Genomic DNA, 27,568 nt, shown 5'->3' with positions numbered 1-27,568 from the left:
TAATAACACCAAGGACTCAAACAACAATAACCCTACCTGTGAAAAAACAAGGGAAAATATTACACTGGGTCCTAGAATACCAATACACCACCTACTGAGGAAACAAAACAAACCCGATTGCTATAGATCCCTATACAGACACTACATGCTAGCAGAATCTCTCATCACGGTTACACACATAGGGGCAGATTTTTAAAAAGTACGCTGGATTTTATAAGATACGCGCGTATCTTATAAAATCCGGGGTCAGCGCGCGCAAGGGGCTGCACATTTGTGCAACCTGCGTGCGCGGAGCCCAGCGCGCACTGCCTGTTCCCTCCGCCCTCCCCCCACCTTCCCCTCCCTTCCCCTACCTAACCCACCCCCCCGGCCCTATGTAAACCCCCCCCCCACCTTTGTCGGCAAAGGCGTAACTTTGCGCGCATCGGCAGGCAGCCCCGCTCCGTCCTCCGGTCCCGCCCCCGAAACGCCGCGGCACGCCCCCGAAATGCCACGTCGTTTCGGGAACGCCCCTGGACACGCCCCCTCCTGCCCCTTTTTGAAAGCCCCGAGACTTACGCGCGTCCCGGGGCTTTACGCGCGCCGGCGGCCTATGCAAAATAGGCGCGCTGGCGCGCGCGGGCCTTTTAAAATCCGCCCCATAGAGCAGAGACAGACTCTCACCAAAGACAGAATACAAAATAAAGGAGCACAAATTAGACAAAAACTGAAATGGAAACTCCAAGAAGCCAGACTCTGTGTATTAACAATGGAAAAACAGAACCACCATTCCTCATAAAACAAATAAAATCAAGAAACATAAAGCATCAGTTATAATAGAAAACCATAGTAAAAGAATATTTTAAAACTACTGATAAATATAATTTCTGTTAATTAAAATCATATACATTTTTTACAATTTCCCAAACACCAATAAAATATTTCAAAACAGCACATATATCAAATAACACCCAATAATTAAAACTAATAAGGATTTAAAAAAGCCCCTGCTGTCCCCTTCTGTGGGAGCTCTTGATTTCCAGTCACCTTGATATTGTCGAGGATTAGGAGGTTATCCTCTCTCTCTCACACATACTCACATGTCCATTCTCTCTCACACATACACTGTCACATACATACACATTCATGCTCTTATACCCACCATAACCTCTCGCTCTCACAGACACTGACACTCTCAGGCTCTAAGACACTCTCTCCCCCCTCCCACCGCCCCCCCCAACACACTCCCCCCCCTCCACCGCCCCCCCCTCCACCGCCCCCCCCCTGGATTTTCTCATACATACTCATGCTCTCACACTTACTGGCTCCCTCACATATACACAAACACACACACCCAGGCAAGCTCACAGTCATTCTCTCACACACACACACACACACACTGACCCCCCAGGCAGGCTCCCATTCATTTTCACACCACCCCCTCCCCATCCCCCAGGCATGCACACATTCATTCTCACACACACAGACCCCCAGGCAGAGTCCCATTCATACACATGCACACACTAAAGGCAGATCCCCCTCTCTTTCTTTTGCCAGCAACCTCGGAAACTCTCTCATTCCTCTGCTGCCACTGTCACTGCCGCTGCATGGCTATTGGGGAGGCGCTGATTGCTGCTATTGGCACTGAAGCCCATTCTGCTGCCTCCTCTGTGCAGGTCTTGTGGGCTTCCACTTCCTCCATGCTGATCTCATACATTGTGAGATCCGCATAGAGAAAGCTCTACTCTTGCACAATACCAAAGATTACATGTGCCAATCACTAAAAAGTAATTTATTTTTTTTTACCTTTGCTGTCTGATCTTAGTTTTCTAATCAGTTGGTCACAGGCTTTTTTTTCCCACCTTCCCTTTCTTATTTTTTGCCAATTCATTTTATATTGTCTTTTTTTCTATTTCTTTTCTCTCCATCTTCTTCCCTCAAACACAGTCAGGTTCTCATTCTCACATGCTTTCTCTCTCTCTCTCTCTCTCACACACACACAGGCTCTCACTGTCACATGCTCTCTCTCATACAATCATTCATACAGTCTCTCACTGGCACATGCTGTCTGACTCACACACACAGGCTCTCTATCACTCCCACATGCTGTCTTGCTCAAGCACAGGCTCTCACTGTCACATGCTGTCTCTCTCACACACACACACAGAGGCTCTCACATGCTGTCTCTGCAAACATTCAGGTCCTCACTCCCTCACACAGTCTCTCAACTCACACACAAGCTCTCAACTCATCTCATACATGCACACATACACACTCTACAGGCCCTCAGCCTCTCTCTCACCTCTGGGCCTCCTCTTCACGGGTCGCTACCGGGCCTCTTCCTCTTCTCGGGCTGCTGCGACTTGGGATTTGCGGTGGCCAGCAGCGGCTGCTCCTCTTCTGTACGCACTGATGCTCCTCCTTCCTGCCCACGCGGCTCCGGCAATATTTTCTTCTGGGGTTATGTGGGCAGGAGGAGGAGCACCTGCAGGCTTGAACGCAACCTTTTTCTTCGGCCGTGGTGACGTAAGCTCCACCACAGCCCTGCCGATCTGCCTGCATGCTATGTGTCTCTGCTCAGCCGCCAGTGGGATGAGGTCCACCGGCGGCCGCATAAGCCTCCCTGCGCCCAGGGGCATTGGCTCCTCTCGGGATAACACTGCTCGCAGCGCCCCCTAATACTCAGTGCCCTAGGCTCAGGCCTAGTTCGCCTAGTGCTTCCACAGGCCCTGGGCGGTAGGCTCGCTCGAATAACCTCTTAAAATTAGGAGCATACTTACGCATGGTTGATGTATTTTAAAACATGCATGCACAAATATGTGCGTGATTTAAAATTCCAGCATATTTCCGCTCGCGCGCCACTGCATGCGTGTACAAGCACATGCGCGCTTGTTTTAAAAATAGCCTGATAGTGTGTGTGTGTGTGGGGGGGGGGAGGGGAAAGCAAGGGCCGTTGATATAGCCTGTGTGTGTGTGAGGGGAGTTGATATAGTGTTTTAAGTGTTTGGGTGGGTGGATGTGAGTATGTGTGTGTGTGTGTGTTAATATTTAGTTTAGTCTCACTGTACACAGATCTCAAGTCAATGGAGTCATCAGTATTCCAGCCAGGTTCCCTCACTGCCCCAGCAGACAGATACAGGCAGTAATGCAGATGAGTGATCTCCGAGGAGGGGCCCTATCTCCCTGAGATGGTAGGAGAAAGGATGGAGGAAGAGAAGTCGTGCAGAGCTCCACTCGTTCTGACTCTCCCCAGTGCCACCTATGCGGGCCTTTCTGGTCTCAGCCCTAACTAAATGCAGCACATACGAACAGTCAGGGGCCACTCAGCTTCAGCTCTTCATAGGCTTCTGCACCATCCTCTGCTGCAGGGTGAAAAAAAACAAACAAGCAGGAGATGAGAGATGGGATGTTGCATGGGCTGGGGGAAAAGAAATTGCAACCTTTGGTGTCAGGATTCCCAGATTAATAAAAATATCATTAGTGGAAGGAACCCAGGAAATCATGCAGGGTCCAAGGGGCGAGAGTTGTCCTCCCTGGGCGTGTCTGTCCGCTTCTCTTTATTTTCGCATCCTTCTGCCTGTTTCAGCATCTCTAAGACTTTGCCTCTTTTTCTCTTTCTACCACTGTTTCTTTTTCTGTCCCACCTCCTTTTCCTTGCATCTGTCTCTCACTCGCTCCATATATGCTCTCTCTCTCTTTCTCTCGTAACTCCTTCCTCTTTGCCTCCCTCTCTCATATTCAAGAAGTCTTATAGGAAATGACAAATTTGTCCCTGCATTATACGTAAAGTGGTCCAAGGAAAGAATTACACAGAAGAGAAGTAACAAAGGCAATTACAGGGCTCTCCCCGTCTCTCCTTTCTCATTCAGCAAACTTTATTGGCTTGCCAATTTGTACACGTGTCCCTTTAAGTAATACATGTCCCTTTCCCTGGCCTTGTGTCTCCTTCAGTGAGTAAATAGCTGAAGGCAGATGACACCTGGGAACAGCTGCTTGCAGGAACAGCTTCATTGTTTAAATGAAATCTTTCCAGTGGCTGCTGGCAGATCAGTGGCTGCCTCCTTTCCCCAGAGGCGGCAGCTGTTTGTTAGACAGCTCCAATTAGGCCCGGAGGCGCCTCAGACAGGTACCAGGATTTTGCCACTGCTAATCAGTGTCTTCCTTCAGGCACAAGGACTGGCAGAGAGCTGGGAACCTGCAAACCCTCATCCATCACGCCCTGGTGTGATCTCCAGCATATTCTCATCTGCCGCATCCTGACTGATCTGCCGTGCCCTGTGTGACCTCCGGCCTACCCCCATCCACCACATCCTGTTTGATCTACAGCCTGTCTCCATCCGCCATGGTTTTGTCTGACCTCCAGCATATCCTTATCCACCACACCCTATGCGACATCCATAGGGTCCTTCGTTTTCAGTTGAAAACAGTTTTCGCCGATAAATTCCCTGGGTTTGCAAAGGTGAAAAACGGTTTAAACTGATTTTCTTTTTCTGTTCAAATGTTTTGGTTTTTTTATTGAATTTTGTTGAAAACATTATATAAAAACACAGAACAATAAATACAGCAATCCAAGAGATATAAGAAGCAAAAATTTAACAAAATGCAAAGCATATAGACAAGACTACGGAGACCCAAATGACTGAGGGTTTAAACTGGTTTTCACTCTAATTTCAAACACACAGCTGGCAAGGCCCACAATGCTTTCCAGCATCTCCTCCCCCTGGAGACCAGCTGTGGGGCATGCACAGGGACTGTGCCTGGCACTGCACAGGAGCAGCATTGCCCATGAATGCTGCACCTGTGACTGCATGCCCACACTGCAAGGAAGCAACCCAGACCCACTGCCAAAGCTAGAGTCACCACTGGGGTCGTATCGGAGGACGGAAACTACAGCTGCTGGGAGAAAGGGCGGGAGCTGCACTGGAGGGCGGCCCAGAGTTTACCACCGAGAAGGAAGGCCAGAGCTGCCACTGCTGAGAGGGGAGGCAAGGGGAACTGTGCCCTTCTGGAAGGAGGGGAGAGGAGAGATGGATACACTGGGAAGGGTGATGAAGAAAGGGATATGCAAGGAGGGAGGGAAGGAAGAGGCAAGATGCAAAGAGAGGGTGGAGCTGACTGGAGAGGAATCATGCTGGGAAGAGGGGGAGATGGGGGGGGGGAGAGGGAAAGGCAGAAAGGAGAGACACTGGAAGAGCAGAAGGAGTGAGAGGAGATGTTGGGAGAGAAGGGACACAAAAGGGGAGATGCTGGGAGAAGAGGTAATTAAAATTCCCGTCTAGTTCTGCAAATGATTTTGATTATGTGACCCTCTTCATTAAAAGTTTGGGAAACTCTGCTCTAAGATTCTAATGTGACATATATATATATATATATATATATATATATGTATGTATATATAGATAGATAGATGATTTTGGAGGACAGAAGCCAGGAAAGAAAAATGATAAATCATTCATTTCTGCTGATTTTCTCCCTTTATTATAACAAAAATAACAAATGTTAAAATCCTGTGAATAAAAATGAAGGTCCCTAGACATCCAGCAATCTCCCATCAACGCCCTATCAGGTCAGCAGCATACTACTCCCATTTGCTCCACCCTGTGGCATCTCTCTGTCTGCCATGTTGTCTGACCTCCCATCAGCCCTGAACTGTCTGGTCTGCAGCATACTGCCATGCACCACATCCTGTGTGACCTCCAGAAGATCCCCCCATCGGCCCCCATCTTGTCTGATCTGACACGCCTTGCGTCTGACCACCAACCCGCCCTGCCTTGTCGCGTCCACCGTCTCCTCATCTGCCACGTTCTGCCTGATGCACCAGGCTCTGTGTGGCCTCCAGCATGCCTCCTTGGCACACTGTGCTTGATTGACTTCCAGAGATGTGGCCAATAAGTCTCCGTGTGCCAGCTCTCTTGCTGTGCTTTACTAATTCCCCGGTTTAGTCCTAGGTTTAGGTTGGTGAGGTCAGTAGGGTGAGGGGCTGGCTCCTTGCTGCTCTGATCCAGAGTTGTCCTAGCACCCGGGTGAGAGTCATTCTCTTCTCAGCCCAGAGACCGTGCAAGCGCTGTGAACGCCTGCCTGCTGTAGAAAAGATAAAATAGTCGTGGCGGACTTTCCCCAGGCTTCTTACAGCCTCCGCTGCTGTGCACGTGCGCTTGTCTGGGTGTTGTTGCTCTCCCCCCTTTCTCCTGTCGCTTTCAAGCCCTTCTCTTCGGTCCCCTCTCTTTTCTCCTCCTTCCCCTCCCCTATCTCCACTCTGCTGCCAGTCTTCCTTCCCCTTGCAGCTGTCCCTTCTTGTCTTCCCATCAGAGTTGCTCCCAGAGGATCCCCAGCACTCTGTTCTCAGCATGGAATAGAAATCCCTTACACACACACACACACACCCCAAAAAAAAACAAAAAACCCTGCCCCCTGCCTTGGCCGCAACGATGGAAAAATTTCTGGCCAAATCCTGGGAAGAGTGGTGAGAAAGAGAACTCCACTGCCTTAAACTATGAAGGGCGCGTGGTGGAGGAATTTCAGTTTCTGCCATCCCCCCTTCATATTCTTGCCTTGAATATTGGAATTGGAAAGATTAGGGCATTTAGTTATTTTATTTTATTCTTAACTGTGAGACCTAACGTTGTCAGTCGGATGAGCGGGGCTGGGGAGTCCGGCTCTGCACAGTGGGAGGTCGGTGCTGGGAGAGGGGAAGGGCGAGAGAGAGGTCCAGGTTCCTGGGCTGTGCCACCAGCAGAGAGAGACACCGTGCCCACCGGCAGAGGGCCCAGGCCACGGGTGGGTAAATCTTGAACTGGTGGGAACACAGCAAGCTTAAGGGAGGCAGAGCAGAGAAAATACTGAGAGATCAGTATTCAGTTACAGTATAAAAAAAATTCATTTGCAAAGGATCTCAATTAGTGTAAGGGTATCGCTTCATTTTCAGCAAGAGGAATTCCTGCATGGGTGGGCTGGGCCTCCTGCTTCTCTCCTCCCCCATACACCTGTACAGTTAATGGAGGGGGCGGAAGGGGGTGTGAGTTTTCTGCTTTTCCTTTAGCTCAGGGTGATCAGAACCCAACCCTTTCACCACGCCAGCTTTCGACTCTGGATCCACTTCTCACCCTTTTCTCCTGATGGATTAGGCAAGCTGGGTCTCAGCTCTGGGGGTGATCAGAAGCCCACGGCAGCCTCTGCTCAGCTTGGAAAAGAAAAACCCTCCCTCGCTCCTCCCCCATCTTGCTGTCCCAGAGCCAGGCTGCATCCTTTTTTGGAAAGATGGTTTGGTCCATCCTTGTGGTCTTGAGTGATAATGTTAGCTGTAAAGAGAAGGGGAGGGGTGTGTGTGTGTGTGTGTGTGTGTGTGGATGCTTATTGTTTGTGTGTTAACCTGTTTGACTCTTTTACTGGTTGGAAGGTTATTAAAGAGTATGTTTGCATTTGTACTGCTTGGGATCTTGGTGAGTTGTGGGTTCGATTTCTATAAATTGTGATGCTATTTAAATATTAATTCTGGTCGCTTCGCTAAACGTCGTAATCCACCTTGCTTAGCCTGGTGTTATAAAGGCAGAACATAAATTCTGAAATTTAAATTAAATTCTTTATTGTCACTGCAAGGTTTCCACAGAGCTAAGAGACCTCTGAGACCCTGATAAACGTGTCCACGAGTGAAATACCTCTAGGGACAGTGCAGAAGAGATAAAGTATCTCCTGATTTGGTGGTGGTGGTGGTACTGGGGATGAGGGGATGCCTATTCCTACCCAAGGGTAGCATCACCAGCTGACTTTTATGTTATCTGGACAAGCTGATTCTGGCAATGCTTGATTATATAGAAGTTTCTTGCATAGATCTGACTTCCGACCAGAGTATTGTTCTGCCTGCGACAGTCTCTTTATTGCTTTACTGGCAATAAATGTCATTTACTATTTTCCAGGATTTTGGTGGGTGCCCCCCAGGCCTTGGCACTGGCTGACCAGGGAGCGAATCGGACGGGGGGCCTTTTCGCCTGCCCCCTCAACAGCGAGATTCATAACTGTCACCGCCTGCCAATCGACGAGGGAGGTAAAAATAGGTTGCACATGTTGGCTGGGGGTGGGGGTGGGGGGGAGAAGGTATTAGGGGTGGGATAAGGAAGGTCACTAGTGGTAACTAAGTTGTGGCTATGTACAGTGGGACAGAAGGTCATGGGGGGGGGGTGCAGGGGTCGCACAGTTCTCATGCATGAGGTGGTCAGATGCCGCTTGCTTTGTACAGGATGATCCTGCTTTTCTTAAAGAAATTGTCCTGGGCTGGTCTAGTTTGATCCCCGTGGGTCAGGGGCTGGAGACTATGCTGAGGCAGCGTTCACAGACCCTGTGAAATGGGGGGGGGGGGAGTCCCAGCCGCCGTGCAGCACTGCCACCTAGTGGTTGAATTCAGCCTCCGTGATTGCAGGGTTCTGGAAGGAGCCCTGGTGCATGGACTCACTGCATTGAATGGAGCAGGGAAGCTGGAGGGGAGTTACTGTAAAATGGATGCAATAATCCCCCAGCTACTTGTGAACGAAGGCTCATGGCCATACGATCCTAGCTCTGGTTCCAAATGCGCTCGAGGAGAAAAGAGCCAGGAAAAAAAACCAAAACAAAACAACCCAAGAAATTGTCCTATGTCCTTCTTAAGCAAGAACAAGACAAATTGACCTGTTTTTTTTCAATCCAGCCATAAACATAAAATTAAAATGTGATGGATTTTCATACATCATACAAATGGGTAGATCTATAATTTAAAAAAAAAAAAAAAAGAGAGGGGAGCTGCAGATGGTGTGGTATATCATCAACCCCCTGCTTCTTCCCTCTTTCACTCTCCGTCTTCCTTCTGCTTTTTCTCCCTTTCTCTTGTCCTTTCTTCTGCTTCTTCCAGGTTCCTCTGCATCTTCTCCATTCCCTTCCCCCTTCCCTCTCCCATTTCTCTCTGTTTCCCTCAGGTACTTCTCTATTTCCTCCCCCTCAAGTTCTTTTCCATCTCCATGCCTGCTCTGCCTGTCCTATGAAGGCTGCTGTACCCCACAACATTTTCATGCCTTGGGCTTGAAAAGGTTGGGGAAACACTAGTGTAAGTTGTTGTTTTAATTTGTATTTCTGATGTTGCTTTATGATACAATATTTTTATATTCTTTGATTGTTCTCTGTTTTGGGCATCCATTCACTTTGGGCTGTTAAGTATAGGAGATTTTGCAATGCAGTTATCCACTCTAAGGCTTAGTATACATGCTAGATATTTACACATCTGGACACTTTATGGATTTCATCTGGTTTCTGAAGGAAATTATGGGGGCTCTGGGTCACAGTTTCAGCTCTTGCCTCACCTTTGCTGATAGCATGCCTCATCTTCCCCCCACAGACTTCCAAAACCTTCCCTCCTGCTGCTACCAAGCCTCTCAGACCTGAAGGCTCCATTCCAGTGATATATCAGATTTCAATTACTGCAGGACTAAGTCAGCCCATGCTCACAGGCCTGGCCTCCTGCACAGCAGACCAGAGAGGGTGTTGCAGATTCACTCTGTGTGAGTGTGGTAAAGGGCAAAAAATAAAGACAGAAGGACTGGTATCTCCTGGGTTACACCTCCGGTGAGATTCACCACTTTAAGACACAAAAGCAGCATATTTATGTAGACATTTTATATACTGTCATTCCATGTATAGATCACAACGGTTTACAAAGTGACATTCATAGTTATATTTTATTTTATTTATTTATTTAAAACATTTTATATACCGGCATTCGTTGTGGACATCATGTCGGTTTAACTGAACATACAATCAAATAAGCAAAGATTGGTTACAGAGGTTATTTCTCTACTTAAGGAAACAAAGCCACATTCACAGGAAGTCAACCTACAATAGATAGTGGGATAACAATGATTATTATTAATGCTAAGTTACATTCCAGAAAGCAAGACAAAATTCAGATATAGCATAGACAATAATCACAATAATGTAGTACAAATGCTTTTCTTTTATTTAGGGCAGCTGAATTGCTTCTATTAGTGAAGTTATTCTCTGTTGCTGTCTGTCCCTCTCCCATTTCCATTCTCCTGCATCTGTTTGGGTCACATAAGTGATGGGTTTCAGCTATTGCCTTACTTTTGCTGATAGCATGCCTCATCTTCCCCTACAGACTTCCAAAACCTTCCCGCCTGCTACCGACCCTTTCCGTCTGTATGTCTGAAATTGGGCAGGCACCATGATTCTTCATCGTGGGGGGGGGGGGGGGGGGGCGACAGCAGGGAGGCAGCCTGAGTGTTTTAAAAAGGTTTGGGGAGAAGGCTGTCAGATAGGAGACTATGGCCTGGAAAAATCCTTTATTATTACACTTTGGGGGGCAGAGGGAGGTGATCGGCCGCTCTCTAGCCTTACCTTTACTTTGTAGGGTCTCGACAGTGCTACTTTAGCTGGATATCTTTTAAAGATATCCGGTTAAGTAACGTGTCATCTGGCCACACAAGGCCACATAACAAAAATTTAACCAGCTATATCCAAACATAGCCAGTTATGTTTTTGTTATCCAGCTATAGGTAGCCAGATGATTTTAGGTTGGTTGTATTCAGCAGGATGCTTATCCTGCTGAATATATGGGACAAGTTATCCAACTAACTTTAGCCAGATAACGTGTCCACTAACCAGCTTACTGAATATGGACCCTTATGTTTTTATTGCATACCAATATGCTTTTAAAATGAATTTTCAAAGTCATTATTTCTCTGCATTTTTTTGTAAAATAAAATTTAAAACCTGAAGAGTGCTGCTTGCATAAGGTATTCAACCCCTTCAGACTATTACTTGGTAGAACCACCTTTTGCTGCAACAACAGCTTTAAGTCTGTTGGGGTAAGTTTCTACTAGATTTGCACTCTGTTTGGAAGTGATTTTTACCCATTCTTCCTGGCAGATTTGCTCTAGGTTATTCAGGATGGATGGATGACACTTATGGACAGCAATTTTCAAATAGTGCCATAGATTCTCAATTGGATTGAGATCCAGACTTTGACTTGGCCATTGTAGAACATTCATCTTTTTGTTGTTCAATCATTCCTGTGTTGCTTTGGCCTTGTGCTTGTGATCAATGTCCTGCTGAAAAGTGAACTTTTTCCCAAGTTTTAGTTTTTTTAGCAGACTGAAGCAGGTTGTTTTGCAGTATTTCCCTGTATACTGTACCACCCTGCCATCCTTAAATTTTATCGAGATGCCCAGTCCCTACTGAGGAAAATCATCCCCACAATATGAAGCTGCCACCCCCATACTTTACTGATGGGATGGTGTTTTCTGAGAAATGGGTAGTGTTAGGTTTGTATCACACATAGCTGTTAGGCTCCAGTCACCTCCCCCATGAAACCCCCCCCCCCCACCTCTGATCCAAAGCAATTCCAGCATAGCCTCCAGCAACATCCTGTTCCAAGGACCCAGGACAGAATTTCCAGTAAACTTGGACGGCTTTATAGGCCCCTCCTAGCCGGGACTTCCTGTAGAACTGGCTGATGATGTCACTTCCTTCTGAGGTATATAAGGAAGTCTCTTGCAACCACCCAGTTCCTTACCAACAGGTCTGTTGAGTAGCCTGCTTCTCATGTGTGATGCTAGTTTGTGGACCTGCTTTGTGCTCTCTGTTCCTACTTCTGGTTTGTCTGATGTCTGCCACTTCCCCTGTCTCTTGTAATCTTGAGTGTTCTGCATATGTTTTTTCTTTTGGCTGACCTGCCTCTTCAGATTGGCTTCTTGGACCTGATCTTGACTCTAGACCTTATTACTGCTTGCTTGCTGCCTACCCTGACCCTGATCTTGGATTCTGCCTTCTGCTGCTGGCCCTGACCTTTCTTTGTTCTCTGGACTTCCCTGTTTGCTGCCTGCCTTGACCTTTGCTAGATTCAGACAGACATTCTCCCTTGCCTTGCCCCTGGGACTCACCTAAGTTCTGCTGGCCATCCTCACTAAGGGCTCAACCTGAGGGAATGATGGTTGATATAGTCCCATCCAAGGCTTTCTGCTAGTGGTTAGTGTGGGCCACATGGCCTGGGTGGCCCAGTCAACCACACCATGGCAGAAGGGTCTACACCTGTAACAATAGTGTTTTGAATTTTGTCCAAAAAATCTCCATTTTTGTCACAACTAAACACAAAACCTTATCCCACATTTTAGCTGGGTCACTCTGATGCTTTCTGGCAAACTCCAGATGTGCTTTGATGTGTTTTTTTTCTTCAGTAATGGCTTCTTTCTAGCCACCTTCCCATGCAGGCCAGTTGTATGCAAAGCTCTTGATATGGTTGACTGGTGCACCTCCACTGCAGTCTCAGCCACTGAACTTTGTAGCTCCTTCAAAGTGATTGTTGGCCTCTCTGTGCCTTCCCTTACAACTCTCCTCCTTGCTTTGATGCTGAGTTTTTAGGGATGGCCTTGTGTAGGTAGTGTCTGGGTGTTATGATTGTTGTGCCAGAGGTGGACCCTTGGGCCGAGGTGGGGTTAATGCAACATGTAGGTAGGGACCTACGGGTCCCCACCGTCGGCGGGCGGAATCGGCTGATGTATGGAGGCCAGCTGGCGCTTCACTAATACCAGCCCTCGTTCCCCGCGAGTTGAGCCTTTGGGTGCCGGGGCCAGCTGGGCTTAGGTGGGCCTCCATATGTCATCGTTGATGAAGAGATCAGGGAGGTCAGCCTTGAGGCAACAATGGTGGAATGAAAGAATCTACACTGGCGGAGTCCCGGAGACCTGGGCGGCAATAGGAGCACAGTCGGACAGGGGCGCCCGAGCAAGAACAGGCCAAAGTCTGAGTAGGCCAAGTCCAGGACAGACTGAAGAGGCATAGTCAGGCAATGCAGAGGTCGTGGCTCGGAGAGAATCAGAGGCGTAGACAGGCAAGAAGAGAGGTGATGGGGGGGGGGGAGGGGGTGCGGCGGGAAGGCAGGGGCAGGATACAGCATGCCTGCAACAATTCTGGCTTGGATTGGTGGTGGCAGTGATTGCCAGGGCTGAGGGAAAAGCAGCAACAGGGAGCGATGCTGAGGAATTTTAAGTTCCAGCTCCTTACTCTGCACTCTCCTCAGGCAGCAAGCACATGAGGCTGTTATAGAAAGCATAGGCTTGCTATGTCAAATGTTTTGGTGACACACCTTCCACCCCCTCGGTGACACACCGGTATGTCCCGGCACACTGGTTGAGAACCACTGCTTTAAAATATCTCTCTGCAAATGCCAGAAGTCTGAACGATAAGACTGGTGAACTAGAATATATACCGTACTAACAAAATATAACTGAGCTGTCTCTTGGATTACTTCAATAAATAAAAAAACTAATAAGAGACCAAACATCCTTTTACTAGCACTAAGTATAAAACAATTTTAAAGCCTGTTTGAAGCTCATTGCAGGCAGGAAACAAGGGATTAACCCTATAGCACATACTTTTTTTCTTATATCGTTTCTTCTTCAAAAAAATATTTTTTTTTTATTTGTACTTTATTAAGTTTCTTGATACATTTTACAATGAAAAAAGAAATAGGAACATTTTTGGATTACATCACCCATATTTCTACATCAAGTAAACTTTACAACAGGTAAACAGAAGTTTATGTACTTCCAAAGTTTTAGTCCACTTTAAAGGAAAATATATCTATTGCAAAGTTCATACCAACATGAGCTATTAGGAGATACAATTACTTTAACCAGTTTAATTATTTCCCAATCATGAGGCTGTTACTGTGCCTTCATCCACCTTTATCAGCAAGAAATACTTCAAGGTGGGCAGGATCTAAAAAAACAAATTTATTCTTTTGAAAAGTGACCAAGCGCTTGCAAGGAAATTTGAGAAAGAAAGTGGCCCCAAGGGCCAAAACTATCTGTCTCAAAGATAGAACTGTTTCCGTCTTAATTGTGTGTTCCTAGAAACATCTGGGAACACCTGGACTCTGACCACAGAAGCTAAATTCTTTATTTTTAAAATCTTCAAAATTGTTTTATACTTAGTGCTGGTAAATGGATGTTTGGTCTCTTATTAGTATTTTATTTATTGGAGCTAGAGTTAGTATATGACATTGTAGACATTCAGAGAGATGGTGGAAGGAGTATAACCAAAGGGACAATCTGATACCAGGGTATAAATTATATTGATAGGATAGGGCAGATCAAATTTTGGAGAAGTGGTATATAGTCAAGCATCAAAAAAATCCTACAGGATTCTGTTACGCGTGCCGCCCGTGGCAGACCTGCAGCGAGGTCCTCTCACCTTCTTACACGGACTCCAGCTCCTGGTTCCTCTTCACTGGGGGCGGTGGACCGCCAGCTCCGACCTTGGGTCGCCTCCGGTGCCTTCGGCTCTGCCATGGTCCCCAGTGTTGCCAGCCAAGATGCCCTTGCTGCTCGTCGGGCCTCTCCATGTGGCCCACGGAGAGACGCCACCATCGGCGCCGCGCCCCTCCCTAGGAGCGCGCGCATTGCTAATCCTTTTAGAGGGCCCAAGGCGGGAACCTGGCTGCAGCCCCGGATGTTGATGTCAGACTCTTTAGTGTATATAAGCTCAGGCCTCGCTCCATAGCATTGCCTTTGCAACAGACCTCCTCGTACTTCGAGTACTCGTTGCTGATAGAGAATCCTCTCTACTTCGGGTTCCTGACTCCTGTGGTTCCCAGTTCCTGTTTTCCTCGTTCCTGCCCTGTCTATGTGTTGGACTGACTTTTTGGATTTTGACTCTGCTACGCCTGACTACTCTTCAGCCTATCTCCAGTCCCGGACCTCTGCTATGCTTGATTATGCCTGCCTTCTCCGTGCCCTGACCATTGCCTTGATTGACTACGCTACAGACTTCTCCATGTCCAGAATTCTACATTGCTTGCCACAACCTCTGCTTGCCGCTGGCCCTGATCCAAGCTTGTCAGTGATGTCTCCTCTAGCCTATTCCCTTGATGTGGACTTACAAGGCTCCGGCCTTTCTTTGCTTGAGCGCCTCCAGTTACTCTCTGTTCCATTGGTGCTTGAGTTCCTGTACCGAACCCAGTTCAGGGTAGGACTATGCCACCTATCGACTGCTGTCTCTGGGCTGAACCACCTCTCTTCTCAAACCAACCTCGAAGCCTACCTAAGTTCTGCCGGCCCCAGCACCCAAAGGCTCAACCTGCGGGGAATGAGGGCTGGTATAGGTGAAGATCCAGCGGCCTCTACCTTCAGCCCACTCCACCTGCCGACAGTGGGGACCCCTAGGTCCCTACCTATGGGTTGCATCAACCCCACCTCGGACAAGGGTCCACCTCCGATGCAACAGATTCTGCACTGTAGAATCCTTATGAATAGAAATTCCATGTGTGATGGGTAAAAGTATAGCAGTGGGTGTATACTACTGGCCACCTGGCCAAATGAAGAAATGCTATACTGAAATTAAAAAGCAAATACATTTGGCAACAATAATAATGGGAGATTTCAATTATTCTGGTATTGATTGGGTCAATGTCTCATTGGGATATGCTAGAGAAGCTAAGTTTCTAAATACCATAAGTGACTGCTTCATGGAACAGCTGGTCCTAGAACCGACAAGAGGGGCATCTACCTTAGATCTAGGCCTCTGTGGAATGCACGACCTAGTACAAAGGTGGGACCGCTAAGCAATAGTGATAATAATGCAATCAAATTTCACTTAATCATTGGAGGGAGGACATTAAGTAAAACTACTATAGTAGTGGATAACTTTAAGAAGGTAGACTATAATAGAATGAGAAAATTATTTAGGAAAAAAAACAACCTAAAAGGAGCATTCACACTTCATGCAAGGGTTAAAAGTGTGGAAATTGTTTCAGAATATTATTTGGGAAGCCCAGATAAATTGTACTCCTTGCATTATAAAAGGTCAAAGGAAGGCCAAAGATTGCCAGCTGTCAGGAAAAAAGGTGCATTTCCTAGTCTTGAGCTGAGGTTGGCTTGGTTTGGGTGAGTACCTTGTGCACAGAGCCACAGAATGGCTCAGAGAAAGCCAACCTTAGACTCCTATATAGCCCTGCCCCTGAGGATCTGGATTGGTCCTCAGGGGTTTCAAAGCTGTTCTGGGACACCTGAGGGGGTGTTCCCAAAAATTAGACAGTGTGGAGGCCAGAAGAAGATGTGGGATCCCGAAGAAGACCCATGAGTTCTTGCCTTGATGTGTTTTGATGTTATGCTGTGCTACTATGTTTAAATGTCTTGTGCCTTGCCTGTAACCGGAAGTCTTCTCCTAAGTCATGCCTTGTACTGCTACAAGAGGATTTACTGTGTAAAGATCCAGACTGTAACCCTGGACTGGAAATTAGCCTTGCCCAACTGTGAGTTATTAAGTTTTGCCTGCAGTGCATAAGTCAGGAACTGTTATGTTATTTTCATTCTAATAAAACCACTACTGAGACATGTTTGCTGTGTGAATATGCCGCAGGGGCTTTCAGAACCTGACAAAATGCTGGAAACTCTGTACTCTGCCTCTGGCTTTTGCATCTAGTTGGCTAGAGGAACTGTGGGCAGACACACCTTTGAAGGAATGCCTTTTTTTTTTCTGCCATTGTAAGCTGCAACCCCTATTTTTTTCTTTGTTTGTTTGTTTTCAGATCAAAAGGGGATCTAGCCCTGGTCTGAGGGTAGTTAGAGAATCAGCATTTTATTTTATGTTTGTTTTTTTCTGTTGTGTGCTGAAGAAAAGAAACACTGCACAGGTGTGAGCTGCTGCAGTCTGAGTGAGTTACGGTTCTGGAAGGTGGACCCCTTGCCCGAGGTGGAGTTGGCGCCACCTGTGGGAGAAACCCCCCACAGGTCCCCCACTGTCAGAAGGCGAGGCTGGGATGAAACACTACCAGCCCACGTTCCCCTCAGGTTGAGCCCTTGGGTACTGATGCCGGCTGGACTTGCGTGTGGTCTAGAGATGGCGAGAAGGCAGAAGCGTAGAGAAGGACGAGAGCCGGAACAGGTCGCAGAGTTCGTAGAAGGATTGCCAGGCGTAGGTCGGGGCAGGCGGCAGTCTTCGTAAACGAGGTTCCAGGCGAAGGTCGGGGCAGGCGGCAGTTCTCGAAGTTGTGGTTTCCAAGCATAGGTCAGGTTCTGGATAATGTCACAAGTCAGAAGCGCAGGAGATATCCTCCGTGGAGGAACCCGATACAGGACCTAGAAAGCAAGAAGCCAAGGCAAGGTCTGTGAGCCAGATAAATAGGAAAAGAACAGGTGGAGTCAGCAAGAGGGGCTGCGGCAATTTCCTGCTGCGGTCTCTTTAAATTCAGCAGAGAGACACACGCCCGGACCTAGAGAAGCCCAGCGGTGGAGGGGCCCGCGCTGGGAGCGAACAGTGTGTCGGAGGAGCCCAGAGGAAAGGCCTACCCACGAAGAGGAGCCCCGGAAACGGCTAACCCCAACAGCCAGCATGCCCGAGCCTGGGGGAGTGGCACTGTTGTGGTGAGTGCCCTTGAGCCCCACCTATACAATGTGTCACACTCTCTGAGCTGTTGTATTCTGAAGCTATGCAGCAATTCTGATTCCAGGCCTTTTTTTTTTCTTCTGCACTGGAATAAAGATTGTGACTCCAAGTTCTACAGCCAGTGATCTATAATTTGCTTCTGCCTCTTGGTACTTAAGGCTTATGGTTTGTGTACAAAACATGAGACCACCATTCCCAACCAAGCTTTGTGGCAATCCAAGGTACCTGCAGAACTTTGTTGACGGGTACCACTACTGGTTTTATGAAGCCCCTTCTGCTAGCATTTATAAGGAAGGATGCGGATGGTAGAATATTCAGGAGAGACTGTTTATAGCAGCAGAGTGGTTTGCTCAAGAGGGGTTCCAGCCAGAATGCCCATGGGACTCTGAAGCGTTCCTGGATGATGTACTACTACAAGAGGATTTACTGTGTAAAGATCTGGACTGAAACCCTGGACTGGAAATTAGCCTTGCCCAACTGTGAGTTATTAAGTTTGCCTGCAGTGCATAAGTCAGGAGCTGTTATGTTGTTCTCTTTTCTAATAAAATCCCTAGTGAGACATTTCCTACATGAATGTGCTGCAGGACCTTCAGAGCCTGACACCAGCGCGGTTTAATGGTGAGGTAAAGGAGTCACTTAAAGCTAAAAGTGCATTGTTCATAAAAAGGAAGCAGACCCAAATGAAGAAAGTAAGCAAGAGCATAAGCCCTGGCAAGTTAGATGTAAAACAATAGTTAGACAGGCCAAGAGAGACTGAGAGAAAGCTTGCCAGTGAGTCAAGAACTAATAAAAAAAACTAATAAAAACTTTTTCAAGTACATTCAAAGCGAAAAGCCTGTGAGGGAAGGAGTCAGTTGGACCTCTAGATGACTGAGGGGAAAAAAAGGGTGCTCAGGGAGGAAAAGGAAATAGCAAAAAAACTGAATGAATTCTTTGCCTCATACCCACACCACAAACATTTTGTAATGGTGGAGATTGTGAGCAACTAAAACAAATATCTGTGATAATGGAATAGATCTGATTGACAAACTAAAGAGTAACAAATCACTGGGACTAGATGGCATCCGCATCAGAGTTCTAAAAGAAAACATTAAGGGCCGGATTTTAAAAAGGTTACGCGTGCCGGGCCTATTTTAAAAAGGCCCGGCGACGCACGTAAAGCCCTGGGACGCGGGTAAGTCCTGGGGCTTTACTAAAGGGGCAGTCTAGGGGCGGGGCCAGAGGCCTGCAACACAGCGGCTATTTCCGCTGTGTTGAAAGATTGTGTGTTGGCAGCCTGCTGGCAGGCGCAAAAATTAAAATACAAATTTTTTTGGGGGGGGGTTAGAGTAGGGCTAGGGGGAGGAAAGGTTAGGGGAAGGGGTGGGAAGGTCAGGTTAGGGGGAAGGGAATGGGGGAAGGCAGTGCGGTTCGGCGCACGCAAGGTGCACAATTATGCACCCCCTTGCGCGCGCCAACCCCTGATTTTATAACTTGCTCGCCTATGCGCGCAAATTATAAAATCGGGTGTACATGTGCATGCGCCAGGTAGCGCGCGTCCCTTTTTAAAATCTACCCCTAAATCACTAACTTTACTAGATATCTGTAACATAATTTATATTACATTTTTTATTAAGCAAATCCTCATATTACAACATTAACTTGACGATGATTGGATCTTATCCACCGCCAAGAAGACACAATAAATACATATACAAACATATGAGAATTTTATCCAATAAGTCCCTCCCCCTACAGAACTCCCCCCATCCCTGTGACTCACACCATCCTTCAGCATCTATAAACACACACCCAAATTACACAAACCCATCACTCTTCAGTCAAATTATTAAGAACCATACTATGTACTATGGGTATTCATATCATTTAAAATAGCCTTGATTCCTGAACACTGGAAAGTGGCCAATATGATACTGATTTTTTTTTTAACTCTTTATGGAAATTTTTGTAAAGATAAAAGGGTTACATATACAAATATAGATACAGTGTAGAATCTGGCAATACAAGCTGATACATTTATCATAACCAGTGTAAGAAATGATTACCCAACATTAAGATAACATGAAAACAAAGCAACTGGCTCACTACAAAAAAGTAATTTTAGAAACCAAAAAGAAATACTTCAGCTCAAAAATAGAAAAGTTTGCAAATAACACTAGAACTCTATTTAACACAGTAAAAAACCTCACCAGCGACAATACAAACAGTCATCAGAACCTACAAGAGAATCAATGTAATGACGTAGCTCAATTCTTTAAAGATAAAATTGAAAACTTAAGAACAAAAATCCTTAACACAACCAAACAAGAGATTAAGATGCCCAAAAGGGATGTTAACATATGGTCAGAGTTTGAAGAGATATCACACATTGAAGTCGAGAACATGATTAAAAAACTGAACCCTGCTCCTCACTCAATTGACACCATACCCATAATGGAATTAAAAAAAACTAGCCAACACAGTAGCCCCAATGTTAACAAAGATCATCAACCTTTCCCTAGATGAAGGATCAATGCCAGATATCCTGAAAGGAGCCATAATAAAGCCAATCATTAAGAAAAAGAACCTTGACTCCCTAAAGCTGAGCAACTTTAGACCAGTCTCCAACTTACCCCTAATAGCCAAACTAATTGAAAAAACAGTTCAAAAACAACTATCAAACCACTTAGAAAGAGACAAGAACCATGCCTTCCTACTTTCAGAAAAAGGCTTAAGACTTGGCTTTTTAAGCAAGCCTTCCCAGACCCCAATTGAAGGACAGCAACATCTTATAAGAGTCTTCTCAATATAATGTACAATATAATGTAAATAATTAATCTTAACTGCTCGGGTATCTTACCCTAATTCTCTCCCCAGTTATTTGATCCTTGTTGTAATGTAACTTTAGATCTTTTTGCACTTGTTTATGTTTGTTCCGTTTTTTGTTCACACTCCCTTGTTATATGTAAACCGGCATGATGTGGTTTTTAATTGCGAATGCCGGTATAGAAAAACTCCAAATATAAATAAATAAATATATCCTGCACAACATGGTTTCCGCAAACACTACAGTACTGAGACATTATTACTAGCTTTATCAGACAATATCTTAAGAGGCTTTGATACAGGAACACATTACATTCTGATACTATTGGATCTCTCGGCAGCATTTGACACTGTAAATCACAAAATACTAATCAATAGACTAAAAGAAATAGGACTCAATAACCAAACAATAAACTGGTTTGAGTCATACTTAAGGAACAGATTTTTCCAAGTACAAATCAAAAACACACTATCAAACAAGAAAGTTAAACTACAAACAGGAGTCCCACAGGGTTCAGCCCTGTCCGTAACATTCTTTAACATTTATCTCCTCCCGGTATGTCACCTACTTGCTGGACTTGGAATAATACCCTACATATACGCGGATGACATACAACTACTGTTACCCATCGTAAACACAATCAAAGAAACAATGAAACTGGCTAATATGTATCTTGAAATAATCAAACAACTCCTAAACCAAATGGAACTGGTAATAAACATTGATAAAACTGAATTCTTACACCTAGAACAAAAAAATATACACCCTACACAACCTACAATCACAATAAAAAAAATCAAACTGTAGAGTTAGCAATAAAAGTACGGAATCTAGGGGTAATAATTGACCCTAGGCTTAACATGAAACAACACATTTCACAGAAATTAAAAGAACGTTACGCCAAACAAATAGTCCTTAGAAGACTGAAACCCCTGCTAACACTGAATCATTTTCGCACAGACTACTGTAACTCTTCTATTAGGGCTACCTCAAGTTACTATTAGACCACTCCAAATATTGCAAAAATCTGCTGCTAGAATTTTGTCAGGCAAAAAGAAAAGAGACCACATCACCGGTACACTTGCTCAACTACACTGGCTTCCAATTGAACAAAGAATACAATACAAAGCATTGTGTATAATTCATAAACTAATCCATGATGAAAAGGCACAGCACTGTGCATACATGTACCACACAGAAACCTTAGATCTGCCAATAAAGCTCTACTAACTATTCCTTCTGTTAAATCAGCATGCCTCACTCAGGTAAGGGAGAGAGCACTGTTGCTGGCTGGACCTGTTCTATGGAACTCATGCCACTCGAAATAAGGCTGCAGAGAAATTTGAAACTATTTAAAACTAGTATGAAAACCTGTCTTTTTAAGCAAGCTTTTTATAAAGACAAAGAGAAGGAGGAAAGCAGTTGAAAGATAATGACGCACCAAGTAATCAGTTTTTTCCTCTAATATCTCCAATTGCTTATTAACGCTAGATTTGAACCGCTTGACAGTTTTTCAACCGACATATAAGCCTTAATTAACACACAGTCTTTTCTTATTAAAATATGTTACCGTACTATGTTGGCACATGAATAATTTGTAATCTATACCAATTATAGTTTTTTTTTTTCTTATTGTGCCTTTCTGTAAACTGTTGTGATGGTGAATTAACTTAACGACGGTATAGAAGAGTTTTAAAATAAATAAATAAATAAAGTGAGCTCCAGCATATAGAGGGCTACATAATCATTGTAAACCATAAAATTGTTTATAACACATCTATATCCGATCATATTTAAGACGTTCCCCTTTAACACATACCTTAAGATCTGATTTTTAAAAAGGGCTCTGGGGTGATTCAGGAAACTATAGATCAGTGTAGACAAAGTGGTAAAAACCATTTTTAAAGACAAAATCACTGGCCATATAGATAGATGTGACTTAATGGAGAAGAGTCAACATGGTTTTAGCAAGAAGAAGTCTTGACTTACCAATCTTTTAGAATTTTTTGAAGGTTTAAATAAACATGTAGATAAATATGAGCCAGTTAATATAGAGGCCCATATTCAAAAGCATTTAGCCAGCTCACTCAGAAATTAGCTAGCAAAATGAATATTAGGGCACTTATCTGGGTAAATTCTATTTGGCTAGAATTTAGCAGGCTAATTTAGGGGCGTTCCAGAAGCGAAACTGGGAGGAGTTGAATTAGCTGACTATGTTAACTGACTAACTCTGATATTCAGAGTTAGCCGATTAACATAGCTGGCAAAGTCTGGTTGAGCCAAAGAGCTGTCCTACAGTTAGTCGGTTAAAAATTAGCCAGCTAACTTTAAGGTAGCCGGGTATATACCATAGTGTGCCTGCACGTTTGAAAATACCTCTAAAGTTAGTCGGACAAGTTTATCCGTCTAAATTTGCTACTCAGGCTGTCTGAATATGGACCTCATAGTATATTTGGATTTTCAACATCATTCATGAGAGACTGCTCAGGAAATTACAAAGTCATAGGGTATGATTGCCAACTGGTTAAAAGGCTGGAAACAGAGGGTGGGACTAAATGGTCAGTTTTCTAAATGGAGAAAGGTTGAAGTGGAGTACCACAGGGATCAGTACTGGGACCTGTGCTGCTTAACTTAGCCATAAATGATCTGAAAAAGGGAATTATGAGAGAGGAGATCAGATTTGCAGATGACACAAAATTCTTCAGAGTTGTTTAAACAACGGCAGATTGCGAGGAACTGCAGAAGGACCTTAGACTAGGAGACTGGGCAACGGAATGGCAGATGCACATAGGAAAAAATAATCCCAACTACAGTTGCACGATGCTGGGTTCTGTGTTGAGAGTCACTATTTAGGAAAAGGACCTTGGTATGTTGAAATATGTTGAAATCCTCTGCTCAGTGTGTGGCAGCAGTCAAAAAAGCAAATAGAATGTTAGGAATGGTCTGAAAAGGAATGGAGAATAAAACAGAGAATATCATATTGCCTCTGTATTGAACTATGATGCGATTTCACCTTGAGTATTGTGTGCAGTTCTGGTCACCCCCATCTCAAGATAGTCAAAGCGGAACTGGAAAAGATGCAGAGAGCGACAAAAATGATAAGAGAAATGTTTCATTCCCTTTATGAGGAGAGGCTACGTAGGCTTCAGCTTGGAAAAGAGATGGCTGAGAGGGGACATGATAGAAGTATATAAAATCATGAGTAGGGTGGAACAGGTTAATAAAAGATGGTTTTTTAGGCTTTCCAATAATAATAAAACAAGGGGACACTGCATGAAATAACAACCAGCAGATTCAAAACAGATCATAGAACGCATTATCAAGCTGTGGAATCTGTTGCCAGTGGGCATGATCTAGGCAACTAGCAGAGTGGGACATTTGGACGCGTTCCTGGAGGAAATATCCATAGCACATTATTAGCCAAGTAGACTAAAGCTATCCCTGGGAGTGAGTAATATGAATTAGATCTATTTAGGAATCTGCCAGGTATTTACGACCTGGATTGTATTACACGTGCCACCCACGGCACGGCCTGCTCACTTTACAAGGATTCCAGCCTCTGGTTCCTCCTCGCTAGCGGCGGTGGGCCGTCAGCTCTGACCTCAGGCCTCCTCCGGTGCCTCCGGCTCCGCCATAGTCCCCCAGTATTTCAGGTGAAGATACCATTGCTCGACCGGGCCTCTCCGCATGGGCAGCAGAGAGGCACCACTACCCGTGCCGTGCCCCTCCCTAGGCGCGCGTGCATCGCTGATCCTTATGAAGGGCCCACAGCGGGAACCTGGCCACAGCCTCGGATGATGACGTCAAACTCTTCATTGTATTTAAGCTCAGGTCCGCTCCATAGCATTGCCTTTGCAACAGGTCTCCTTGCTATTTGAGTACTCGTTGCTGCTAGAGATTCGTCTCCACTCTTCATTCCTGATTCCTCATTGTTCCTGGTTTCTGTTCTCCTCGTTCTTGCCCTGCTATGCTTCGGATTGATTGCACGGACTTCGATTTCGCTTTGCCTGTATACGCTACAGCCTATCTCCAGACCCAGACCTCCACTATGCCTGACTACACTACAGCCTATCTCCAGATCCAGACCTCCGCTACGCCTGATACACTACAGCCTACCCTCCAGACCCTGACCATTGCTTCGTCCGACTACGCTATTGACTTCTCCGTGATCAGACCTCAGCTTTGATTTATTTATTTTATTTATTTTAAATACTTTTGATATACCGATACTCAAGACTAGTGTCTTATCGTACTGGTTTACATTGAAACAAGGGGTAACCAATTAACTAGGAAGATAAAGTTACAATGAACAGGGGATTTACAGGGTGGGAGAGTAGAGAGCAAAATGACTAACGCTATTGACCTCTCCGTGATCAGATCTCAGCATCGTTGCCACAACCTTCGCTTTGCTGTCGGCCCTGATCCAAGCCTGTCATTGGATGCCTCTCCAGCCTACTCTCTGGACGTGGACTTATTAGGCTTTGGCCTACCTTTTCTCGAGCGCCCTCAGTCAGCCTTTGTTCATTGGCGCCCGAGTTCCAGTACCTTACCCAGTCCAGAGTAGGACTACGTCATCTCTCGCCTGCTGTCTCTGGGCTGAACCAACCTCTCTTGCTATTCAACCTCCAGGCCCACCTGAGTCCTGCCGGCCCCAGCACCCAAAGGCTCAACCCGCGGGGAACGAGGGCTGGTATAGGTGAAGCTCCAGTGGCCTCTGCCTATCAGCCCATTCCACCTGCCGACGGTGGGGACCTGTAGGTCCTCGCCTACAGGTTGCGTCAACCCCACCTCGGCCCAAGGGTCCACTTCCGACGCAACAGATTGGTTATTATCGGAGACAGGATGATGGGCTCGATGGACCTTGATCTGACCCAGCATAGCAATTCTTATGTTCTTATGTTATACACTGCATACAGTCTGTGTTGTTGCAGTTTCCAGTTCAGCTTTTGTCTGCACATTTCTGTTTATACTTTTTTGGTTTTATTCTGTATTTAGTGTTCTGCATGTGTGAATGAGATGAGGGATCTGCTAGCATGTAGCTTCTGTGTAGTGATCTATAGCAGCCTGGCTTATGCTAAGGTGTTATTAGTGTTTTAGGGTCTCATGTAATATTTATTGAGTTGCCTTTTCATAATTAGGGTTGTTGCTGTTTTCAGTGCTGGCAGTTAGTGTTGTTTTGGTATGGAAGGTTTACTATATTGTGATTGTAATTCAGTTTACTCAAGGCTTTCTGAGGGTCAAGCCCAACACCCAGCTCATGTAACAATAGGCCTGATACCATATGGGTTCTAAGTGTCTTCTCTGCAAGATTTCTGGTTGGCACCATAGAAGTGCATGTTGTAAGTGATATTTTTACCTCGGAATACACTTTTTCATGTAAAATCTTATTATAAATGCATAATTTTTAATTGGGGGGGGAGGTTGGGAGGGCATATATGGCTGTAAGATTTGCTTTGGTGCCTAATACCTTTGCATTGGCCCTGCACATAGGGGAGAAGAGTCATTCTTTCAGAGCCCTTAGTTTAGTTTTGGTTTTTTTTTTTCACCTGGAGCTCCTCTGTAATAAGTCCAGTCAGGATCAAAAGCCACACTGTTGTTTACAAAAATAAGTCCTTTATGGTCACTGATTATTGGAAACAAAATCCACAGACAGCACACTATAGCTTACTGCACGTCAATATAGAAAAAACAAAGTCCAGTTGCACGGAAATAATCTTAGTCACCTACTGTAGCAAATGCTGAACGCCCTGGCAGGTAAGCTCTCTGGGGAAGGAACCATCACCTTTGAGCACGCTCCCTAGAACCTGTTTTTCTGGATGCTGCTATCTTTTTTTTTCTTTTCAGTTTCTTTTTGATTCTTTTTCTCTTCCTGCATTCAAAACGATGAGTCTGTGGCTGAGGATTTCTTTTCTCAGTCAGCAGCTCCTCCGGGCTTTCTCCTGTTGGGCAGCCTTCCCTCTGAACTCCCACAAAGGCAGATCCTGTCTCTCCCAACCTCTGAAGAAATCCCTTAGACATGATCTTCAGGAAACGTTGATATCACTCCGGCACACAAAGATGTGACCCTCCCCATTCCTGAGGGCCTGGGCACCCCAAGCTTGGGCCCCAGCCACCTCTGCAGGATAGGAAGCAGGGTGGGGCAGTCCTTTCCCCTTGAGGAGACCCCCCTTCACCAGCACCTCTCTCAGCCAGAGAGACCCCCCGAAGAAGAACTCTGAACCACAAGGGCATAGGGGTTTTGCTAAGGTCATGACGCCTCCCACTGGGGTGCGTTAGACCTTTCCTAAAACTTCTGTTTCACTGAGATGTCACCAGAGCCGTAGCCAGGCAATGTGGCGCCTATGGCGCCACATTGCCTGGCTGTGCCCTCGCCCTTGACACAACAAATCACACCACGAGTTGGGAAACTTTGTTAAATGTTTGTACAGTGATACCAATGGCCAGTGCAAGGGAATTAGGCACCCTAGGAAAACTTGACAGCCTTGTACCCCCCACCCCATCAAACCCTCCTCACACACAATTAAAAATTATGCATTTATAATAAATTTTCTTGAAAAAGAACATTCAAAGCATAGTCTTCTGAGATAAAAATATCACTTTCAATATGTATATTATATTTACATGCACGGCTGAGGTACCAACCAGAAAACCCTGCAAAAAAGCAAGAGACACTTAGAACTCATTTGGTATTAGGCCTACTGTAATGCATCTTGGGCATTGGCATGAACCTCAGAAAGCCACAAGAAAACAGAATTATAATGCAATTATAAGTGCAAGGTGATGCATATAGGGAAAAATATCCCATGCTGTAGTTACACGATGTTAGGTTCCATATTAGGAGCTACCACCCAGGAAAAACTCTAGGCATCATAGTGGATAACACATTGAAATTGTCGGCTCAGTGCGCTGCAGCAGTCAAAAAAGCAAACAGAATGTTAGGAATTATTAGGAAGGGAATGGTGAATAAAACAGAAAATGTCATAATGCCTCTGTATTGCTCCATGGTGAGACCACACCTTTAATACTGTGTACAATTCTGGTCGCCGCATCTCAAAAAAGATATAGTTGCGATGGAGAAGGTACAGAGAAGGTCAAAATGATAAAGGGGAATGGAACAACTCCCCTATGAGGAAAGACTAATGAGGTTAGGGCTGTTCAGCTTGGAGAAGGGACGGTTGAGGGGGGATATGATAGAGGTCTTTAAGATCATGAGAGGTCTAGAACAGATAAATGTGAATCAGTTATTTACTCTTTCGGATAACAGAATGACTAGGTGGCACTCCATGAAGTTAGCAAGTAGCACATTTAAAACCATCGGAGAAATTATTTTTCACTCAATGCAAAATTAAACTCTGGAAATTG

The 27,568-nt window shown here is 45.4% G+C and overlaps 1 protein-coding gene across 1 annotated transcript in view; it reads left to right on the top strand.

Annotated features, from left to right (window-relative positions):
- The window catches only part of LOC115088561 (integrin alpha-7-like), a 136,413-nt gene that overhangs the window by 69,791 nt on the left and 39,054 nt on the right, over positions 1-27,568 (top strand). Inside the window, exon 2 of the mRNA XM_029596817.1 lies at positions 7,893-8,020. Coding sequence (XP_029452677.1) covers positions 7,893-8,020 — 128 coding nt within the window. The remainder of the gene's footprint in view (positions 1-7,892; positions 8,021-27,568) is intronic.

Source organism: Rhinatrema bivittatum, chromosome 3 (assembly GCF_901001135.1).
Source record: "Rhinatrema bivittatum chromosome 3, aRhiBiv1.1, whole genome shotgun sequence".
NCBI lineage: Eukaryota > Metazoa > Chordata > Amphibia > Gymnophiona > Rhinatrematidae > Rhinatrema > Rhinatrema bivittatum.
The sequence above is the reverse complement of the archived record's forward strand: the minus strand, read 5'-3'. Positions and strand labels throughout refer to the sequence as shown.